Genomic DNA, 19,382 nt, shown 5'->3' with positions numbered 1-19,382 from the left:
TGTCAAAATCATATTCCGACGCTGTGGTATATACACTACAAGTAGAATCTGGGTATCTTTGATAATATGCCATGCATTAAGCAAACAAGGCTATCGAAATCCTACTTTGAATAGTCGTCGCTTTTATGTAAACATCTCTCAGTGCACCAGTAGTATGGAACTTATTTTAGTCCTCGGTCGTTCCAATGTCTCCAAAATGCAAAAACTTAAAACTCTCAAACCATGATCACATAAGACATACTTAATATCTGCGCCTCGGTCCTCTCTCCTTGGATGTGAGAAAACAATCGGTGGTTTATTGGAAAGGGTTACCTCTATTGTCAATAATAGATTTCTTGAGACTATGGAGTCTCTCCATAGTGGAAGAAAAAAAAACCCCCCGCTGCATGGCTGCTCGTGTTGTGTTCCTTGTCGACTCTTCCGTCAATATCGGTACTACCAATAATTGCGTCTTTTCTCTCTAGAGGGGGAATGAAATCCCCTGGAACTTTGGCCTCATGTTAGTCTCTTCATCAGTGATGCTTACAGAAAAGTGGATTTTCCCAAAAAGGTAGCAGTAACAAGATGTATTCCATTTCAAGATATATGTTTTAGTTCCATGGTTTTATATAAGCCCTTGTTTTTCATGGATCCTATCAGTCATCGACAGGAGATCCGAATTTTTCAAGTGCACCTCAAATACCTCATGTTGTGCTTGCTATAATTGAGTCGAGGTACGGGAGCGTGGTCTTTCTTGATTCTGAAATCCTAATTCCCCTTTATCACTAACATCTCTTGAATTGTTCTTCGAATTCAAAGGAATACGACACTTAACTGCTCTTTTGTTTTCTGGAATTTGACACTAATGGCTTGTTGACGTTGCTTCCAACTTTCTCTTTTTCATATCTATTGCAAAAAATTTTTTTTTTTATATTAAAAAGATCTAAGAACCGATTGAGAACTTCTTTCTCCCTTTCACTTTTTAATGGTGGTATTACTCATAAGCATGTGAAATGATAAGTTTTGATCAATATTTATATCTTCTTATTTACGGAAAGATATCTCTTTTTGGAAGTGCAGTACAGAGTTTGCAGCCAGACAAATCAGGAAATCGATCCGATTTTCAAAATTAGAAAGCTCTCTCGAGTCCATATAATAATAGTATATCAACAAATTTATTTCCGATGATTCATTTGCTGTGAAAATCATACAAAGTAACAAATTTTTTCAAGTTCAGAAAGTTAAAATAAATATCAAAATATCAAATATCAAAACTATCCAGGACTTACATTTAAACCGAAGTTTACTTCTGTATAAGGTGTTTGATCACAAAATGAGCGATTAGAGCTTGTGCTAAGTAAAAGAGTATGTCTTTCAATACGCTTCATCTTATATTTCCCATACTAAATCTCTCCAATCATATCACCACTTAATTCGTCAGTCGTTCGTATCACAAATTGGACAGTTTTATAACTTTGATTCGTTTCACGTTTTGTTTTACTCCTGAACAATATAACCTAAACTATGATTCATTCCAACTTTCTCGGTTTTGAAACATGTTGTCCCTTATTACAACTTTAAGAAAGTATTTTGTGAACGTATTTCAAAGGTGTAGGGTTTTAGATACACAAATTATTAAGTGTAACAAGATTTAAAGTAGATTGAAAGAAATGAGATTCAACTCTTTTTTTTAACTATTATTTCGCAACAAATACAAAAAAAAGGCTTGAATGACATAGATGTCCACGATATACAAATAAAGTCAGTAAAGCCAAAATAGTAGCATTCAGGCTTACGAAATCATCAATTATTAATCGGCAATCGGTGATATACACCGAAGTGCTAATTAATAATAATGTTGCACACAATTGAAAATACTTCTGATCGGTACGGTCGGTCTAATCGGCACGTATCCGATTATTGTCCGAGAAAAGCAAATTGCTTACTGATGATCACAGTTGAAGAGAGTCTTAAATAATCTGGCACAGCAGCAGCAGTGTTGCTTCTCGAGTGGTAGTAATCACGAATAATGGATACATGGAGATTGTATGCTGCAGATTATGAAGTGAGTGAAAAGGAGGATTCCTTCATAGTTGATTGGGAGCCAAGCGATATGAAGAATAATCCGATGAGTTGGTCCATTAAAAAACGATTTTGTTGCACAATTATACTTACTTTAGTATCATTTATAGTTACAATGGCGTCCTCAGTTGGCTCAGGCACATATGATGCGGTATGTAAGGAATTTGGAGTCAGTAAGGAAGTTTCAGAAATGACAACGTCTCTTTTCTTAGTTGGATTCGCTATGGGAGCACCTGTCTTGGCCCCCATGTGCGAGGAATTTGGACGACTTCCCGTATACATTGGAAGCATGCTTTTATTTTCTTGTTTTCAGATTGGTGCTGCTACTTCCCAGAATATGGCCTCCTTGGCGATATGTCGCTTCTTTGCGGGCTTTTTTGGAACTTCTCCGTTGTCTAACGCTGGAGGTAGCATTGCTGATATGTGGGAATCGGATAAGAGAACTCTCACATTTTCGTTTTTTGGTGTGTCAGGTTTCCTCGGGCCATCACTTGGGCCAGTGATAGGGAGCTACTTGACCAAGTCGTATTTAGGTTGGAGATGGACGAACTATCTTGCTGCAATAATTGGCTATGGAATCACAGTGATTGTTTTCTTCTTTATGCCCGAAACTTTTAGTCCTATAATCATGGATCTCAAGGCTGCTGCTATTAGAAAGAAAACAGGATGTAAAGACTACATCTCTCTTCATGAGATTCAAAGAGAGGGTAGGTCGCCGTTTTCATTACGCATCTTTTTCCGACCTTTTGTTTTTGCAGTGACTGAGCCTATCGTCACTTGTTTTACTTTGTGTATTAGTATCAGTTATATTGTCTTGTTCACAGACTTTGAAGCCTTTACATACATTTTTGGTACTTGGGATTTTGATTTTGCTAAATCTACACTTCCTTTTATCGCAGTTAGTTTAGGTATAGTGGCAACTTTGTTGATTGTGACACCCATATCATATCACTTTTTTATGAAAGAAGGAAAGAAGCATGGTTCTATTGATAAGATTTCTCCAGAAATACGTCTTGTTCCGTTGATGGTATGTGCTTGGTTTATTCCCATTTCACTTTTCTGGGTAGCATGGACGACATATGAATCCATTTCGCCGTGGCCAGCTATTGTGTCTACGTTTTTTTTTGGCTTGGGTATGATGCAAGTTTTTCTTACTACTTATTCCTACGTCATTGATTCTTACGGGGTAAATTCTGCGAGTGCTTTGAGTACTCTAACTCTTGTCAGATACAATATTTCAGCAGGAATGGTTCACGTTGCAGATCCGATGTATCGTAATTTAGGAGTGCACTGGGCAGCATCGTTATTGGGATTTATAAGTTTAATCATTTGCGTCATGCCTTTCATATTTTACTTTTATGGTCCAAAAATCAGAAGTTATTCCAAATTTACCACTGCCTCAAAAGTCAAACCTCAAGAGGAGAAAGAAGAAGAGGAGGAAGAAGAAGAAGCGGGAATTACTGTTCCCTAATATTTATGACAACTTAATACTAATTTAATTATTTATTAGATATAATATAGGATTTTAATAAACTTTAATATCTCAAGATATAGTATAAAAATCTGAGCAATACGCTATGAAAGCTCGCCTACTTAGTTCACTATATTTAGCAAGTATATTACAAAGTGATGATGAATATTATCAAGAAAAGGAGAAACCCTTAATCTCAACTCTTTGGTTCAGTGGAATACGTTAAAAGTAAAATATCGCTTTCAACCGCACTAGACAGGTAAAGTCTGTCACAAAAGTTCTCAAATAAGTACTCCTTTGAAAAATTAGGACTCACCGTCAAATTATTTTCTAATCATCATCGTTAAAAACGACAATATCGTTAAATGTAAGGTTGCAGGTTCTCTTAATACCATAAACAGTTGGCATTTTATCAAGAACTTTATATTCAGCCTCAGGTAAACTTATTTGCAATATGTTGGACTTGATTCTAGAGGGTGTGACAGATTTTGGCAAGACAACAGTACCTCTATGAACACCCCATGCTATCAAAACTTGTGCAGTTGTCACATTGTTCCGTTCTGCAACCTCTACGATAGTTTTATTCTTGAAAAGAGGAGAATCATGAGATCCTAAAGGAGAGTATGCTTCGACAATAATTCCCTTCTCGTGACAATATTCAATTAGTTTATCCTGAGGTAGAAGTGGATGAACCTCTACTTGGTTAACTGCTGGAGTAATGGTTAACTCATCATCGGATAAAAGCTCTTCAAGTCTCTTTATAGAGAAATTTGACACTCCAATTGATTTGACCTTACCCGTACCTACTAATTTTTGCATAGATTTATAAGTGTCCAAGAAGGTCCAATCTTGAGGAATATCTTTCTTACCGTTGGGCAATATCGAAAACTTACTTTCATTGGATGGATTCAATGGCACGGGCCAATGCATTAAATAAAGGTCAACGTAATCGAGACCCAATTTTTCAAGTGATTCATCTAAAGCTTTACTCGCCCTCTTATGGTCTTGACACCATAATTTAGTAGTTAAAAAGATCTCTTCTCTGGGTATTTTGGAGTCACGAATGGCCATTCCGACCTCAGCTTCATTTTCATAGCCAGAAGCTGTATCAATGTGCCTGTAACCTGCTTTCAAAGCACATGATACTGACAGATAAGCTTGCCCCTTCTCAGATGCTTGCCAAGTTCCAAGACCAACAACTGGGATTTTATTACCGTCGTTCAATTTAAGGCTTGCTTCAATTATCTTTGAGGAGGCCATTTCTCTTCTTTAAAACTCAATTCTTTATTAAACAATGTACTTCTATACTGTTAGAAGATTGCGAACAGACAGAGAGCGGATTGGAAGCTTTATAGCAATAAGAAATGAAAAAAAATATTACTAATCTGGTATTTTTTGTTATCTGTATTTGCTTTCCATTTTAAGAAGTGTGCGCTAAAAGGTAGTGTTCAATGATGGAAGAAGATTTCTCATTATCATTACCTCTTCTCTTCCCACACAATGACTTTTAGCAAGTCAGTATTATCGATACAGTCCCACGTCTCGCATGGGTATGTTGGGGGAAAAGCGGCCATCTTTCCGCTACAAACTCAGGGTTGGGAGGTCGATAATGTTAATACTGTAAATTTTTCAAATCATACAGGGTATGGGTCGTTCAAAGGGTCTGCCATCGATACTAAGGAACTTGAAAATATATTTGATGGTCTTAATGATATAGACATGACTTATAATGCTGTAATTAGTGGATACATACCCAATGACTCGCTTATAGAAACCGTGAAGAGATACATACAAAAGCTTAAAGCGAAAGTGCCAAAGTTGGTTTATTTGTTAGATCCGGTGATGGGGGACCAAGGATACATATACGTAGATGAATCCTGTGTACATGAGTATAGACGAATGTTGGCCAGTGGAATGGTAGATATTATCACACCGAATCAATTTGAGCTTGAATTACTATGTGACCTTAAAATATGCTCCGAAGAAGACTTGAAAGCAGCAATTCACTCACTTCATCTGAAGTATGGTATCAAATATGTGGTTGTCACAAGCTTAGACGAGAACTTATGCTTATCCAAGAAGCCCCATTCGAATAAGGGAATCATTTATTGTGCAATTTCATGTGCGACGGAAACTGATATCCACGTCTATTCTATACCTATCATTAGATCATATTTCACTGGTGTTGGGGATATGTTCAGTGCTTTGCTTCTTGATAAACTCTACAACAACCTGAAAACTAGAGGGCATGGATTAGATGCTCTTTCCAAATCCGTCAATCAAGTACTAACTATCATGCTGAATACTTTGAAGTTGACCCATAAACTAGGTATAGAAAGTTACTACAAATCTAAAGGAATGCCTGTATCGTACGATACCAACTTGGAAGGGAAGATCAACGATGGAAGTAGCATGAAGTTCTTTGAATTAAAAGTAATAGAGTCTAAGAACTTCTATGATTATGCTGACGATGGAATATTTACACCAGATATAATATAGCTTCAGTTCTACGCAATTAATCAGTTTACTTGTAGTTGAGAAATTTTTTTTTTTTTTCTATTCTCCTTTGATAGCACGGAGGTGAGTCACTAAATATAGCGCCGTTCAGAGCTCTAATTAGTTTTTTTTATATTCTCAATAAGTAGCTCAAATCGCTATTGAGTATAACATTATATTAAACAATGGCTAAACCAAAGGTCCTTATCGTTGGAGCTGGAGGTGTTGGAACAATTTGTGCTTTGGGGTTGACTTTGAATGATCTTTCGGACGTAACATTGGTAGTTAGATCAGATTACGATTATGTGAAAGAGCACGGGTATACCATCAATTCTGTTACTTATGGGAACATTGAACACTGGAGGCCAAATCATATTTCTAGAACAGTAACAGAAGCATTTAAGAGTCAAGGAGAGTTCGATTATATTGTATTGACAACTAAGAATATTCCTGACGGTCCAATTACCTGCGAAGAAATTATTGAACCAGCTGTAACGGATAAGACAACAATTATCTTGGTTCAGAATGGCTATGGAATTGAGGTACCTATGATCAAGCGATTTCCCAAAAACCTTATTTTGAGCGGTGTTTCTTTAATTGGGTCTTCAAATATCAAGTGTGTAATTGAAAATTTACATAAAGATCAAATTTATATTGGACTTTTTAAGAACCAAAATGTTGATCCTGAAATTGGTAAGAGCAGAATCAAAGATTTTATTGAAATTTATCAAAGTAAGGATGATAAAAACAAGGTCATGATCGATGATGATGTCGAGAAGAGAAGATGGGAGAAATTGATATACAACGCAGTGTTTAATACGACGACAAGTCTAGTCAACTTAGATATTAATAGGTGTCAAATGAATAACGCAAATGACACAGTTTTCAGGCCCGCTATGAAAGAAATAGTGGCGATTGCAGCCAGTGAAGGTGTAGAAATTGCATCGCTGACATTGGAGTTATTTCTTCATATTGGAGATGGCTTGTTTTATTCTCCGTCCATGTGCGTTGACATGAGAAAGAATCAACTTTTAGAATTAGAAGTCATATTGGGTAATCCATTAAGGGTAGCAGAGAGAAATGGAGTCCCAACCCCATGCCTTAGTCTCTTGTACAGCTTGTTGAAGATGGTTCAGTTTAGGATCAAAGAAGAAAGAGGCTTAATTAAAATCGATAAATCTAAATTTACTGGAAATTCTGACGAATTCCCTCGTATATTAGCTGAGACCAATAAATAGATCAAGGTTTACATTTTATTTCATCATACAGAAAGTAGATTTAACGCAGACTTTTTTAATTCCATTAACACCATGTAAACACCGGTGGTTTATTTTTTACTTTTTCCAATCGTTCAATAATGACTTTTTTGACATCACTGGGATCATTTTTATTCCCGTGAGTGTCATAATTTAAATTGTATTCAAAGCCAGACATTCCTGTTTCTGGAGAAAGCGTCTGATGTGATATCTTCTTATTAGCTCCCTTTTTACTTGGTGAGCCTTTCAAAAGGGGAATTCTTTCGTGGTCCTCACCCGATTCATGTATTGTATCCATTCTATTTCTATAATCTTGTTCAGATGGATTCAAATCGTATATGCTAGACTCCATAGCATTAGTCATGACATCATTATTGATCAGACTAGGGGCATACATTACATCATCCCATATTAATAAGTTATCTCTTCTGGTGAGCTCCAAAGGACCTGCATGACTTAGTTTCAATACCTCCGTGACAATGAACGCCTGACCTTTCAACACAGCGAGTTGTCGAGACCACATCCTCTCCTTAAAATCATTATCCTTTTGGAATACTTCTTTTAACCGAACGACAGTCGTCTCCCACCAATGTGAAGATGTTAGAAGTGGAAGATAATGATTTCTAGTCTTCGTAGAAAAAGGCTGGCCAATGAGAGACAAGGGCAAAAATAGCCAACCAAAAGGGAAGGATCTCCATCCATCTGGTCTCTTCCAAGGAAATGCTAGCCCAGAATCTATCGCTCCTATTCGAATGTAAGGTGTCACCGTCCTATTTAAGTTATCAGCGCATACTTCTTTCCAATCAATCTTGATCATCCAATTATCAGAACCTCGATCCGTATTTCTCATAATGTAATCAAGGATTACCAACTTTTCAAGCTCTTCTCTAAACTGCTTCATAGAGCCTTTGGACCATCGGAACCTTGAATCCAGAATAGTCTCATTCAAATTAATTACAATGTCAGAGCTGTCGGGTAAGGATGACAATTCATTAGGCACAGGAAATAGCTTAAACCAAGTCAGAGCATCGGTATATTCTTCTAAAAACAACTGGAAAGAACCAATCTTTCTTGGTAACCTCGAAAAGTCCCTCGTTCTATCCCAATATGAGTAATAGAAAGAAGGGGATTTCAAATATACTATTTCAGTGAATGGAACAATATAAGAAAGTAATTGCCGGTCAAGCACGCATGCAGCAGCCTCACTTACGTAGCCTAGGTTAGGAATCAAGCACGCCCTACCAAAAAAACACGGAAAAAAGGTCCTATGAAGCCATTTAGTCCATTTTGGTGATAGTGGGCCGTATGGCTCTTCATCCTTAGGCTTGAACACACCGGCTTTATACAACTCAGAATGTCCCTCAACAAGCCTCTTGGCAAACACAAAGTAGCTACCTGATGAACCTTGGGCAATTCTCTGAGGATACAAATGTTCTATCTCTATTAACTCAGTAACCAAGTTTAACAAATTTTCGAATCCAAAAGAAGATATATAATTCTGGGGATATTGATTTGGCCAGTATTCCTCGCTTATAATCCTATGCCAATGCTCTAAAAAGTCATCATCATCTTTGATTTGTTTGAAGTATGGTATAGGCTTGAACACAGAGTACTCTATCGTGTAGGACGGGTCTAGTTTTTCTCTTTTAGACCTACTTTTTAACGGGGAATATGCCCACTTAGCTGCTGGCACAATGAAATTTTTTGTGAACTTATTAAAGTTACTTAACGATGCTATCGAGGATCGTCGACTGGGCTGACGTGAGCTTTGCTCCAATGACTGATCGGCTGGAGAGGATGCAATATCTATTTTGTGGCCCTCATTATTATTAACTCTTGTTTTCGGGCCCTTCGACCTATCTGCATCATGCCGTTCTGCATTCGATGATGCAAATGAATCGTCCTTACCAATCGGACTTGGTTGTAACTTCGGATAGTGTGATGAGTGTCCAGCACTTGTTCCATCATTCGTTTTGCGATTCAGATTCTCAAGCTCATCATATCCTGATGTTTCTTCATTTTGAGCTAGATTGCTTATCTTATTCAACTCTTCATTAGAGTCCTTCATGATGTGGTATAAATAAGCACCCCAACATAAACTAGTTATTAAAAGAGGGAATATTATAGTTTGATATTGTTTGGTACAATTAGGATTTACAGAAGTAAATACATCTGAGGACTGCACAAACTCAATATTTAGCTAAAATGTATTTCTAATTAGTATAAAATGATGATAATAGTAGAGAAAACAAAGACTTGATGTATGAGAAAGGGTAAGGTCGAATACTTTAAGAATATTGGCCCTAATTGATAGCTTTTAAGGAATTATTTTATAAAAATTCGGATATCTTTTAAATTAAGAAGGCGCCGCCAATGAAGAATGTCTGTAATGCTAAAAGACACTTAAAGATAAATGTGTTTGGTTGAATGAAATCTGCAGATGAATCAGTTGCTGTTTCAACAGTTGGAGATGATACCGACGAGGACACTGTTAATTCAGATATTTTAACGTTCTTATTTGCTCTCGTGGAAGTAGCTTTTGATGATGATGAGCTTGAGGGGAATAAATAATCATTCAATTCTTGGAACATGCCGTCAGACTCTAAATCCTTAATAATTTCCCTGACTGCTGTTGTATATTTACCCAAATAACTACCAAAGTTGAAATCACCAGATAGAATATCGCCAACATACGAGGCGATTTTTTTCGGATCACTGAGTGAGTCATCAACAAGTTTTGTAATATTGAGACTGGAAAGATCAATGTTTACCTTACCGGAGTTATAGATATCTTTGGTAAGTTTAACTGTCATGTTCAAGTATTCATCTGTCGCAATGAACCTCTTGACAGTATAAACGAGGAAGCCAGTATCATTTAAAGCAACAACTGTATCATTTAGCACATTCTCGAATAGAGATGAAGATAAAAGTTTGGCAGCGATATTTGTGACTAGCAGTTCTAAGCCGCTCTCTTTTGTATCTCTCTTCTGATTGCTAGAACTTGGACTGAGAACTGAATTGAGGATCACCAGGATTGTAAACTTGTTGTCCAAAACGACTCTCTTTATTAACCGTTCTATAGTCGGCCTGTAGCTCTTATCCAATAAAATACCATCCAAAAGAGATGTGACTAAACCTGAGTCTCTCACAATTTTAATAATAGATGATGTGTTCGTACCTTTTGTTAAACTTTGAATGGTGCTCAAGCTGATGCTACTTCCAGTAGAATTGATCAAGTTTGCAGTTAAGTTAGCAAGAACTTGAATTCTCTCATCATCTGATGAAACTTCGTCCAAAACATCCCAGACAATGCCAGACCTATTGACAGCATTTAGTACTGAAGCTATGACCTTCTCATTTCCATCTCTTTTTTGAATGTTTAACATGTCATAGAATTCGAGTACTTCTTCCATTGGTAGCATTCCATCCAAGGAGTCTTCCAAAAAAGCAGACAACTGGAAGCTGGTATCCTCAATGGGCATAGCACCTGGAAAAGCACCAACTAACGTTGCTATAAAGCTGCAAATGCAGACTATCGAATACAATTTCATTTGATTCTTTCCTTCAATATTAAAAAAAAAAATAAGGATGTAGTATCTTTGGAAAAGAACTTTAAAATATATTTAAAGTTATAAATTATTTCCCTCTTCTAATTCAATAACAAAGCCCAAGAAGTTTTCATCGATATTAGCCTACAAATTACTGAATTTGATATATGACATTGCAAAATGCCTAATCGGGAAAATAGATGAAGGTTGCCTTCAAGACATTCCTAATCGAGAAAACACCCTGACCCTACTATACACACATTTGTCCGTAAAGAAAGATAAAAACCAACAATATGTAATACAATAACATACCATGAATGCATAGAGTAAAACTTAATCGTCCATAATTAGTTGCATGATATGCTATAAGACTGGGCACAAGAATTTACTAAAGCTTGTACTGAATCATGGTTGCAATCATGTTATCAATTGCATTAAGGATATAACATTTATTTCTATCTTTCTATGTTCCTTAGCATCCATAGACAAAGCAAATGATCTCTTAAGAAATATTCTACTTCTTCTATTTCATACTACGTGCTCGATATCTCGTGCTATTATTCTACTCCCTTCGTTTTCAACTGCTTATACTCGCAGAATCGAAATTTCCTCTTTAGGAAGTTGTTGATCAAAAATTTATGTCTTGTATACAAACCCCACTTTAATGTAAAATGAAATATATGGGACGGTCTCCTCACTTTTCACAGCAGAAATAACTAAGTCGACAAGTAATTTAAAAGACTTCAAAGCAGACAGACACTTGAGAAGTGCTTCAAGGGAACTGGTAGAAGTATCCCTGGAAAGATTTAAATTAAAAGATACCCTGAGGCTCAGTATCGCACTGAGATCATTTAACAGCATAGAAAACTGCACTGATAATGAGATATTGGAAGTATATAGTGGCAGCTGTGCCACTTTTACATACAATAGTTGCTAGTTCAATAGCTCATCCAAGCTCAGAGAAGTTCATTTTGAAACCGGAATATGAAGAAATGGAGAGTTTGGTAAATGACTACATGGGCGACCAAGACAGTGGTCAAATTTTCGAGAAAAGAGATCAAATAAGTACTTTTGAAGGCATCATACAAAGCGTCAATGACTCTGGAGTTATATTTGACGTCTTACATGAAATTGCTGGCTCGGACGAGCAGATAGACAACCTTGCTAATACTATTACGACATTAGTTCAAAATGGTAGCACTATGGTGGATGGAGTCAACATTACTCTCAATTACACAAATATTTGGAACTCAATTAAAAAGTCTGGTTTGGTTGAATCTCTCCTAAATGGGTTGCTTTTAGATCCTGAAAATCGTCTGTATGTTGCAAGGGCGTCAGGTGGTTTGTTACGCCGTGATATATGGATTTCAAAAATCATTTATGATCTTGGTAATGGACAAAAGCTCACCGTTAAATATCTTGCAGATACCATACGCAATTTTAAGAGTAAGGCACCAGAATTAACCAAATCTAATTCAACTGATCCTCTAGTTTATAAAAGAGACGATGACAAGTATTCGGGATCTGCGCAACAATTTTTTAATAATTTGATAGGAGCAGTGATCAATTCTGAGTTAGTTGGTGGAAGCTTAGAAAATTTCCTTATTGCATTGAATAGAACAGGGGTTGCTCTTTCTGTTACTTTAAAAGTCCTCGGAGATGGCCAAACTTTATCAATGTCAAGAAAGCTTGTTAGTAAACTCTATGATAATGGGCTTTTCGACAACATTGACCTCGACAAATACTATTCGGATTTGAAGAAAGGAAACAAATTATCAAATGCTGTTCAAGTAGTTTTGACAAACCCAACTTATTCCCCAGGAGTCGCTAAAATCTTGCAGCAAATGGAAAACGATGGCGTTTTCTATGTGGTTCAACATGGACTACATGGCTTTTAAGATTTGAAAACCAACTAACACCCACTATCCGTAATATATTCTAGTAAATACCTTTCCTGTAAAACATAATATAGAGATCTATTTAAACTGGTGTACAGAAGTTGAACACTAACCTGCATAGTAAAAAGCCACAGCCTGCATAGAAAACTTTTAAAATAGATCGTAGATTAATGACAATAATACTAAAACCATAGTTTAACGTTTTAACACTGACTTAAAGTTGTTGACAGGCTCAAAATAAACGATTTTTGGTACAAGGGGTTCCCAAAAATAAAACCTGTTAGTAAAAAGGAGTACCCCAATTGAGTAAAATATGGCTGGGGAGTCTCATGTCTATAGCAGAGGGCACGAGAGTGAGTACGTGCTGATAAGATCATCCCGTAAGGCATTTCCTATTAGTAGCAGGTCGGAGTCTGTAAGCTCTTCAAGATGTAATACACCCGTGAGATTCGTTTCTCCTTCTAATCGAAATAAAATGAACCTGGATCTTAATAGCCAGACTGCAGAATATATACCAACTTTGAAACATAAGTGGTCACATACGCATTCAATATTATGTGTACTAGCGGCACCAAGCAAAAAGGTGTTGTTCTGTGGAACCCAGGATTCAAAGTTATTAATATTTGATATGGAAAATTATAATTTGAAGTTTGAAATCAACTGTGGACATATGGATAATACTGCTTCAATTTTATGTTTGGCTTTAAGTGACGATGAAAACCATCTTTTCAGTGCCGGGTCTAATTCACTAGTCAGTGCGTGGGACGTTTCATCTGTCAATAGTAAGAATGACTGTTCGATAGTTTGTACCCATATCGTCTACTCAGCACTTGATATTGGTGATATATTTTCCATAGCTTGGTCGCAGTCTTTGTCTACATTATTTATTGGAGCTCAAAATGCTTCTATACTTTGGTGTCAATTGGATCTAGCAGAAGAGAAAAAGGATGAGACCGGTAGTACTATGGAAAGGTTACCCCATCTTAGGTATGACAAATTCTTCGATTCCAAAGGTCCTGGTGGTTTGACGAATTTTTCACAGACGAAATACAAGCTGACTGACCGAGCAAAAAAGCATGACTTTGTTCATGATCCTAAGCTAGTAGAAGTGGGACACAACGACTTAATTAGGTTTGCTCATTATGGTTACGTTTATTGCATGGAAATATTTGACACATCATCTGAAAAATACGATTTCCTTTGCAATTATTCTGGAGCTTATAAAAATATATTAATATCCTGTGGTGGTGATGGTGTCGTCAACATTTTTGGTGTCAATGGTGGCTTAAATATTACGATCAGTAAGTTGAAGTCACTCGATAATCTTGAGTCCATTTTATCTATGACGGTTCAAAATTCGTATTTATATTTGGGATTGTGCGACTCTTCACTTAAGGTGTGGGATTTGATGACTCTTCAGTTGATCAGATCTTTTGAGTTCACATCTGATTCTGACACAGATGCTGAAAATAGAACAACATATGATGAAGTTTTGAGTTTGGGTATCTGCAATGATTGCATTTTTAAAGCATCTAACTTAGGAGGTCTTATCAAATTTTCTTTGAAAAGGTATACAGCCCCCGTTCCCCCAGATGATGAAAAGGGAAATAATAATCACCTTAGCGAAGAACTAGTTTCAAGTGTTGTAGTATATACCGAAGATGAAACTTATAATCATCTTTTTAATAGTTCTTATTGTCTCGAGAATGGGGCTGTTCTAGCAATCAAAATATTTACTAGTGGTCTGTCAACCTATTTACTATCTGGTGGGCATAAATCATTGTGCTTGTGGGATATTACTTCCGTTGCAGGAAATGACACCTTTCAAAATGTCAGCAACCCAATGGCGGCTGAATCTTTTGACCAAGATTTATCTAATGGAGATTTGATTAACTCCCTACGCCAGTTCATTTCCTTCAGGACCATCCTGAAGTGTCCAACATTATATTTGGAAGACTCTAGGCAATGTGCACAGTTTTTAACAAAATTATTTATTACGCTAGGGTCTTCACAGACAAAGCTCCTACCCGTAACAAATGGGAACCCGGTAGTTTACGCAAAATTTTCGAAGAATACGAAAGAAGAAAAGGATGAAATAAATTCGAAAAGGAATGCAAGGATTCTTTGGTATGCTCACTATGACGTAGTTGATGCGGAATCTGAAGATGATAGTTGGTCTACGGATCCATTCACTTTGGTAGCCAAAGACGGAAATGTGTATGCTCGTGGTGTATCGGATAATAAGGCGCCAACATTAGCAGCAATGTATGCTGTATCTGAATTACATCTGAAAGGAAAACTTTCATGTGACGTCGTGTTTGTTGTCGAAGGTGAGGAAGAATGTGGGTCTATAGGGTTCCAAAATGTCATAAATGAAAATAAGGCGTTGATAGGTAATATTGACTGGGTGCTTTTATCAAATTCTTACTGGATAGATGATGAAACGCCTTGTCTCAACTATGGGTTGAGAGGAGTGATCAATGCATCCATAACAGTTGAATCAGATAAGCCAGATAGACATTCAGGAGTTGACGGAGGAGTCCTGAGAGAGCTGACTATGGATTTGATACATGTGTTGAGTCAATTGACAGATCCTAAAACAGGCAAAATTAACCTCGAGGGCTTTTATGACGATATTTTGCCTTTAACGGAACGAGAAATAGATATTTACCGAAACATAGAGAAAGCCGCTTCATCAAAAGATATAGTGGATCAAGATTTGAAAACATTAATAGCTAAATGGCGCGATCCTTCATTAACCATTCATAAGATTCAAGTTTCAGGACCCAATAACAATACAGTTATCCCTAAGGTCGCTAAAGCATCTGTTTCAATGAGAATTGTTCCTAATCAAGATATAGAAAAGATCAAAGCCCTGTTGATAAATTTTGTCAATGAAAGGTTTAACGATCTTGGATCTGAGAACCACTTACTGATTAACATATTTCACGAAGCTGAGCCTTGGTTAGGTGATCCCTCCAATTTAGTTTATCAAATTCTTTATGAGAAGATTAAGGAACACTGGGGCCCCAAAGCACCGGATCCATTATTCATTCGTGAAGGTGGTTCAATCCCATCTGTCAGATTTTTGGAAAAATGTTTCGATGCACCTGCAGCCCAAATTCCTTGCGGTCAAGCAAGCGATAATGCTCATTTAAAAGACGAGAAGCTTAGGCTCTTGAATTTATTCAAACTAAGAAGCATATTAACTGATTCCTTTGAAGAGATAGGTAATAGTAATTAATTACAAAATTATTCAAATACTTATTATATGCATATAAAAACCTAATAAATTACATCTGATATCAACTAAACAAAAGAGCATTAATCTTATAATTTTTCTTTCCTCTGTTTGTGTAGCATATTCTAGAAACGTTCTTGGGATCATTAATTAATCTATTTAAATCCTTCAAGCCATGCAGTGTTCTATTATCCTCATTGAAATTTTCAATATTACCTAAATCGAAGTCCTTCTCGTACCATAACCAAGAACAGTGAGTAGGAAGCTTCCTTGTAGCTTTTGAAATGGAGACGTCATCTTTAAATCTTAAAACCTTGGGTCGCTCATAAAGTGCATCCTCTTCTTTGTCAGCACTTGAATTAGACACAGAAGTCGAATGCAGTATTGCAGTGCAAGAAGAGAGCACGGAGAGAGCACCGTCTAAACTCGAGATCGAGGTGTCCCTATGAGATAAAGGTTCCGGATCTTCAGTTTGTGCCCTTGAGCAATTTAAATCTGAAAAGAACCTCATAATTTCTTCTGCATGAATCCTATCCTTGAAAGACATCTTGAAATGAAGAACAATTTTATCATTAAATACAAGATCCAGCTCGCTTCGATGAAATTCGTACTTATACTGATCAAACAAAACAATCAAATATCTTGACCTTGTAGATTCAAGACCGGTTGAAATTGAGCTATGAATTGCAAAATCAATGGACGGTTTGCTCGTATTAAAGACAAATACTTGATTAAATTTGGAGCTGTATGTTGCTCTTTCTTCTTCAGATAATTCATTTATCTGGGTTATATCTAAAATAAAGAGTGCTTTCTGATCTATTTTCAAAACTTGAGCAGCAAGTAATATATCATTAATTTCTCTAGTCACATCGTTGAGTATTATCAAGCTTTTTCCTTCTAATTCGTCTATAGGTTTTTGAATGAATAGATGGTCTTTAACGAAGCAATAAAATGGTAACATTAAGTCAAATAAAAAGCAACAATCATGAATACTTATGTTTTCTGGTATTCGAATCAAGTTGGATGATGGATTTTTTATTTTCATGCAATCTTGGAGGCCACCGTCTATGGTTAATCCATAGACAAGGTTCGCTAGACACGCAAATTGAGCATGAGTGTTGTAAGTAGCAGTGGAAAGATGAGAAGATTCCCCTCTTAGTATCTCTTCACAATTAGAACACTTTTGAGGTAAATCTTGATTAATGCAGTTGGTGTAAGGGAATACAAGATATTTGGAATTATCATCATGTGAGGATCTGGCATTGTAATTAGAAAAAGCACTTATTTTCCCAACTATCTTACTACCCGGTACCACCGATGTTCTAATTGGCTTCTCTCTTAGCTTAAAAGCTTCAAAATCAGTCTGATAATTTAAACCAATTATTTTGACCCTTATGATAGCTTCTTCTATCTTATTGTTATTCCACTGGAGCTCCCGTGGTAGTTTCGTGGACTCTCTAAGTCGCATCTCTTTAGTATCAAAAACCCGTTTTACTGGTAAAGAGAACACATGTTCAGGCATCACTGTTCGTATTATAATATGCGTGATTGAATTATTCAGCACTTAGGAACCATCGCCCGTTCAAGCTTGACGTTTTATGATCAATTAATTGCAACTTAAGCTTAAATTAAATTAGGAAGAAGTAATTCATATATATTGCCACAGAACAACTGCCTTATTGTAAAAATATCTCCAATACTAGACGACGTTCTCCTAAAATGTAAAAAAAAAAAAAAAAATTGAGCCTACTGATCGTACTTCCTGCTTCAAGTGCTTTGTATATCGGGCTTCTCGCTCAAGTCTGTCGTCTATTATTTTTCAACAATAGGAATACGCCAATCCTAACCGGTTTTTGAATTACTGGACAGATTGCTCCGTACGATGCCGTTACACCTGCCGTTACACCTGCCTTACACATGCTCATGCATCAGGGTCTTCTATACAACTGTAAGGAATGTTATGCAAACAGCATTAGATCGCCATATAAAATTTCGTATAGCAAATCCTGATTAATGTCGCACATGGGAGATCTGCATGTCTTTTTTTTGATTCAATTCATTACTATTGAATCGAGAACAATTTATCGTCAGGTATGCCAAATTCAACTCTTTTACTTCAATGATCTTTTTTAAGTCAATTTGAGTTAGAAGAAGATTCTGGTAATTTAAACACTTGAATTTTATTGCTTGTAGCGGTTTTGTACGTCTCTAAAAAAAAATTTGAAGAAAGCAGTCGGGTTAACTTTGCAACCCTTTTTCTTCGTAATTACTTGAAAGAAACAGCGAAACAATTTTCCTTATCTGAGGGTTAATTGCCGTGTAAAAGTATCTAGTTTCGAGACAAAGTTCCTTATATTGGCTCTTGCCAATCACGATTAAGTCATTACAAGGATGTAGATCAGATTAGCGAAAAAGAACTTGAGCATTTTTTTCCTATAATAAGCTGGATAAGTGGTAGCTTGCATTCCTATATATTTGTGTAAAACACTCTGGGAAATGGGGCCAGTCGATCAAGAGATAGGATATAGGAAGCTCAAATAAAACGTACTTTTTATTCGTATTTGCTTGCCTTTCTCCTATTGTAGGGTGCTCCCAAAAGGCTTGTCTCATGCTGCAAAATCTATTCTTTTACATTTTCATTGGATTGAAGAGCTTATAATCCCAATGTATTTATAGAGTTATAGCACTAACTGAAGCGAGGATATTGGCGACTCAAAAATCATGATGGTATATTTATAAATAAAACGAATTCCATAAGTGCTCTTTCCAATCTTTTTTTAGTCTTATTTAATGAGGAATTATCCATTTGTGATTAGCATTCCGAAATATATTTCTGGACGTTGCTCAGTAGGAGTCACTTGGATCATGAAATCAGGCTTAATATACTATACCTGAGGAATATGCAGCCCAGCAAAAGGAGGTTCCTGCTTGACTTGAATTTCAAGTTAGAACCATCGCCTGAACTGGGTGAATCACGGAAAAGAAATTAAATTGCTTTTTACTTTAAGCTCATCAAAGGAAGAAAACCAGAATAACTTTACTCTTAATAATTAATTCAAAAGGTTGAAGAGTTCGTTCTTGGATTTATACAGAGATGGGTGCATAGTAAAAAATATATTCCCGTCCCTTCACAACATGCAGGTGCGACATATGCAATATACCGAATCTACGCAGGCAAACGCAGACACGATGGTTGCCCAGTGCTTTACGACTGCTTCTAGATACTAGCAACATTAAAGGAGTCCGTAACCGAAGCGTACTGTTATTTGAGAAGTTTTCCTGCAGTAGACGAAAAGTTCACGAAGGTAGCTGTTCGCAGAAGATGTGAAAGGAAAGTTTATTACTAAAAGTACACATTATAACAAATTGACAGCACTCCGAGCTCTTGTAATTGGCTTTTGCCTTATAATA

General features: G+C 36.5%; 9 protein-coding genes across 9 annotated transcripts; 5 read left to right on the top strand and 4 right to left on the bottom strand.

Moving 5' to 3' along the window:
- Positions 1 to 2,008: 2,008 nt before the first annotated feature.
- PRCAT00002170001 (MFS transporter) lies at positions 2,009 to 3,532 on the top strand (the record flags this gene model as incomplete). The annotated part of the gene is made up of 1 exon (XM_062952008.1): positions 2,009 to 3,532. The coding sequence occupies one exon, from the start codon at positions 2,009 to 2,011 to the stop codon at positions 3,530 to 3,532; it is 1,524 nt and encodes a 507-aa protein (XP_062808954.1).
- A 330-nt stretch (positions 3,533 to 3,862) lies between these two features.
- On the bottom strand, positions 3,863 to 4,792 carry PRCAT00002169001 (uncharacterized protein; the record flags this gene model as incomplete). The annotated part of the gene is made up of 1 exon (XM_062952007.1): positions 3,863 to 4,792. The coding sequence occupies one exon, from the start codon at positions 4,790 to 4,792 to the stop codon at positions 3,863 to 3,865; it is 930 nt and encodes a 309-aa protein (XP_062808953.1).
- Positions 4,793 to 5,032: 240 nt separating this feature from the next.
- BUD16 (putative pyridoxal kinase) lies at positions 5,033 to 6,031 on the top strand (the record flags this gene model as incomplete). The annotated part of the gene is made up of 1 exon (XM_062952006.1): positions 5,033 to 6,031. The coding sequence occupies one exon, from the start codon at positions 5,033 to 5,035 to the stop codon at positions 6,029 to 6,031; it is 999 nt and encodes a 332-aa protein (XP_062808952.1).
- A 182-nt stretch (positions 6,032 to 6,213) lies between these two features.
- PRCAT00002167001 (uncharacterized protein) lies at positions 6,214 to 7,266 on the top strand (the record flags this gene model as incomplete). Its single annotated transcript, XM_062952005.1, has 1 exon — positions 6,214 to 7,266. One exon carries the CDS (start codon positions 6,214 to 6,216, stop codon positions 7,264 to 7,266), a length of 1,053 nt encoding a protein of 350 aa, XP_062808951.1.
- Positions 7,267 to 7,330: 64 nt separating this feature from the next.
- PRCAT00002166001 (1-phosphatidylinositol 4-kinase) lies at positions 7,331 to 9,352 on the bottom strand (the record flags this gene model as incomplete). The annotated part of the gene is made up of 1 exon (XM_062952004.1): positions 7,331 to 9,352. The coding sequence occupies one exon, from the start codon at positions 9,350 to 9,352 to the stop codon at positions 7,331 to 7,333; it is 2,022 nt and encodes a 673-aa protein (XP_062808950.1).
- A 283-nt stretch (positions 9,353 to 9,635) lies between these two features.
- On the bottom strand, positions 9,636 to 10,835 carry PGA45 (Pga45p; the record flags this gene model as incomplete). The annotated part of the gene is made up of 1 exon (XM_062952003.1): positions 9,636 to 10,835. One exon carries the CDS (start codon positions 10,833 to 10,835, stop codon positions 9,636 to 9,638), a length of 1,200 nt encoding a protein of 399 aa, XP_062808949.1.
- An 875-nt stretch (positions 10,836 to 11,710) lies between these two features.
- PRCAT00002164001 (uncharacterized protein) lies at positions 11,711 to 12,730 on the top strand (the record flags this gene model as incomplete). Its single annotated transcript, XM_062952002.1, has 1 exon — positions 11,711 to 12,730. The coding sequence occupies one exon, from the start codon at positions 11,711 to 11,713 to the stop codon at positions 12,728 to 12,730; it is 1,020 nt and encodes a 339-aa protein (XP_062808948.1).
- A 313-nt stretch (positions 12,731 to 13,043) lies between these two features.
- On the top strand, positions 13,044 to 15,974 carry PRCAT00002163001 (glutamine amidotransferase subunit; the record flags this gene model as incomplete). Its single annotated transcript, XM_062952001.1, has 1 exon — positions 13,044 to 15,974. One exon carries the CDS (start codon positions 13,044 to 13,046, stop codon positions 15,972 to 15,974), a length of 2,931 nt encoding a protein of 976 aa, XP_062808947.1.
- A 61-nt stretch (positions 15,975 to 16,035) lies between these two features.
- On the bottom strand, positions 16,036 to 17,493 carry PRCAT00002162001 (uncharacterized protein; the record flags this gene model as incomplete). The annotated part of the gene is made up of 1 exon (XM_062952000.1): positions 16,036 to 17,493. One exon carries the CDS (start codon positions 17,491 to 17,493, stop codon positions 16,036 to 16,038), a length of 1,458 nt encoding a protein of 485 aa, XP_062808946.1.
- Positions 17,494 to 19,382: the final 1,889 nt, after the last annotated feature.

This window comes from Priceomyces carsonii, assembly GCF_900007245.1.
Source record: "Priceomyces carsonii strain CBS4050 genome assembly, scaffold: Debaryomyces_carsonii_scaffold_2, whole genome shotgun sequence".
NCBI classification, from domain to species: domain Eukaryota; kingdom Fungi; phylum Ascomycota; class Pichiomycetes; order Serinales; family Debaryomycetaceae; genus Priceomyces; species Priceomyces carsonii.
Note: the sequence above shows the minus strand (reverse complement) of the source record. Positions and strands in the feature narration are given on the sequence as shown.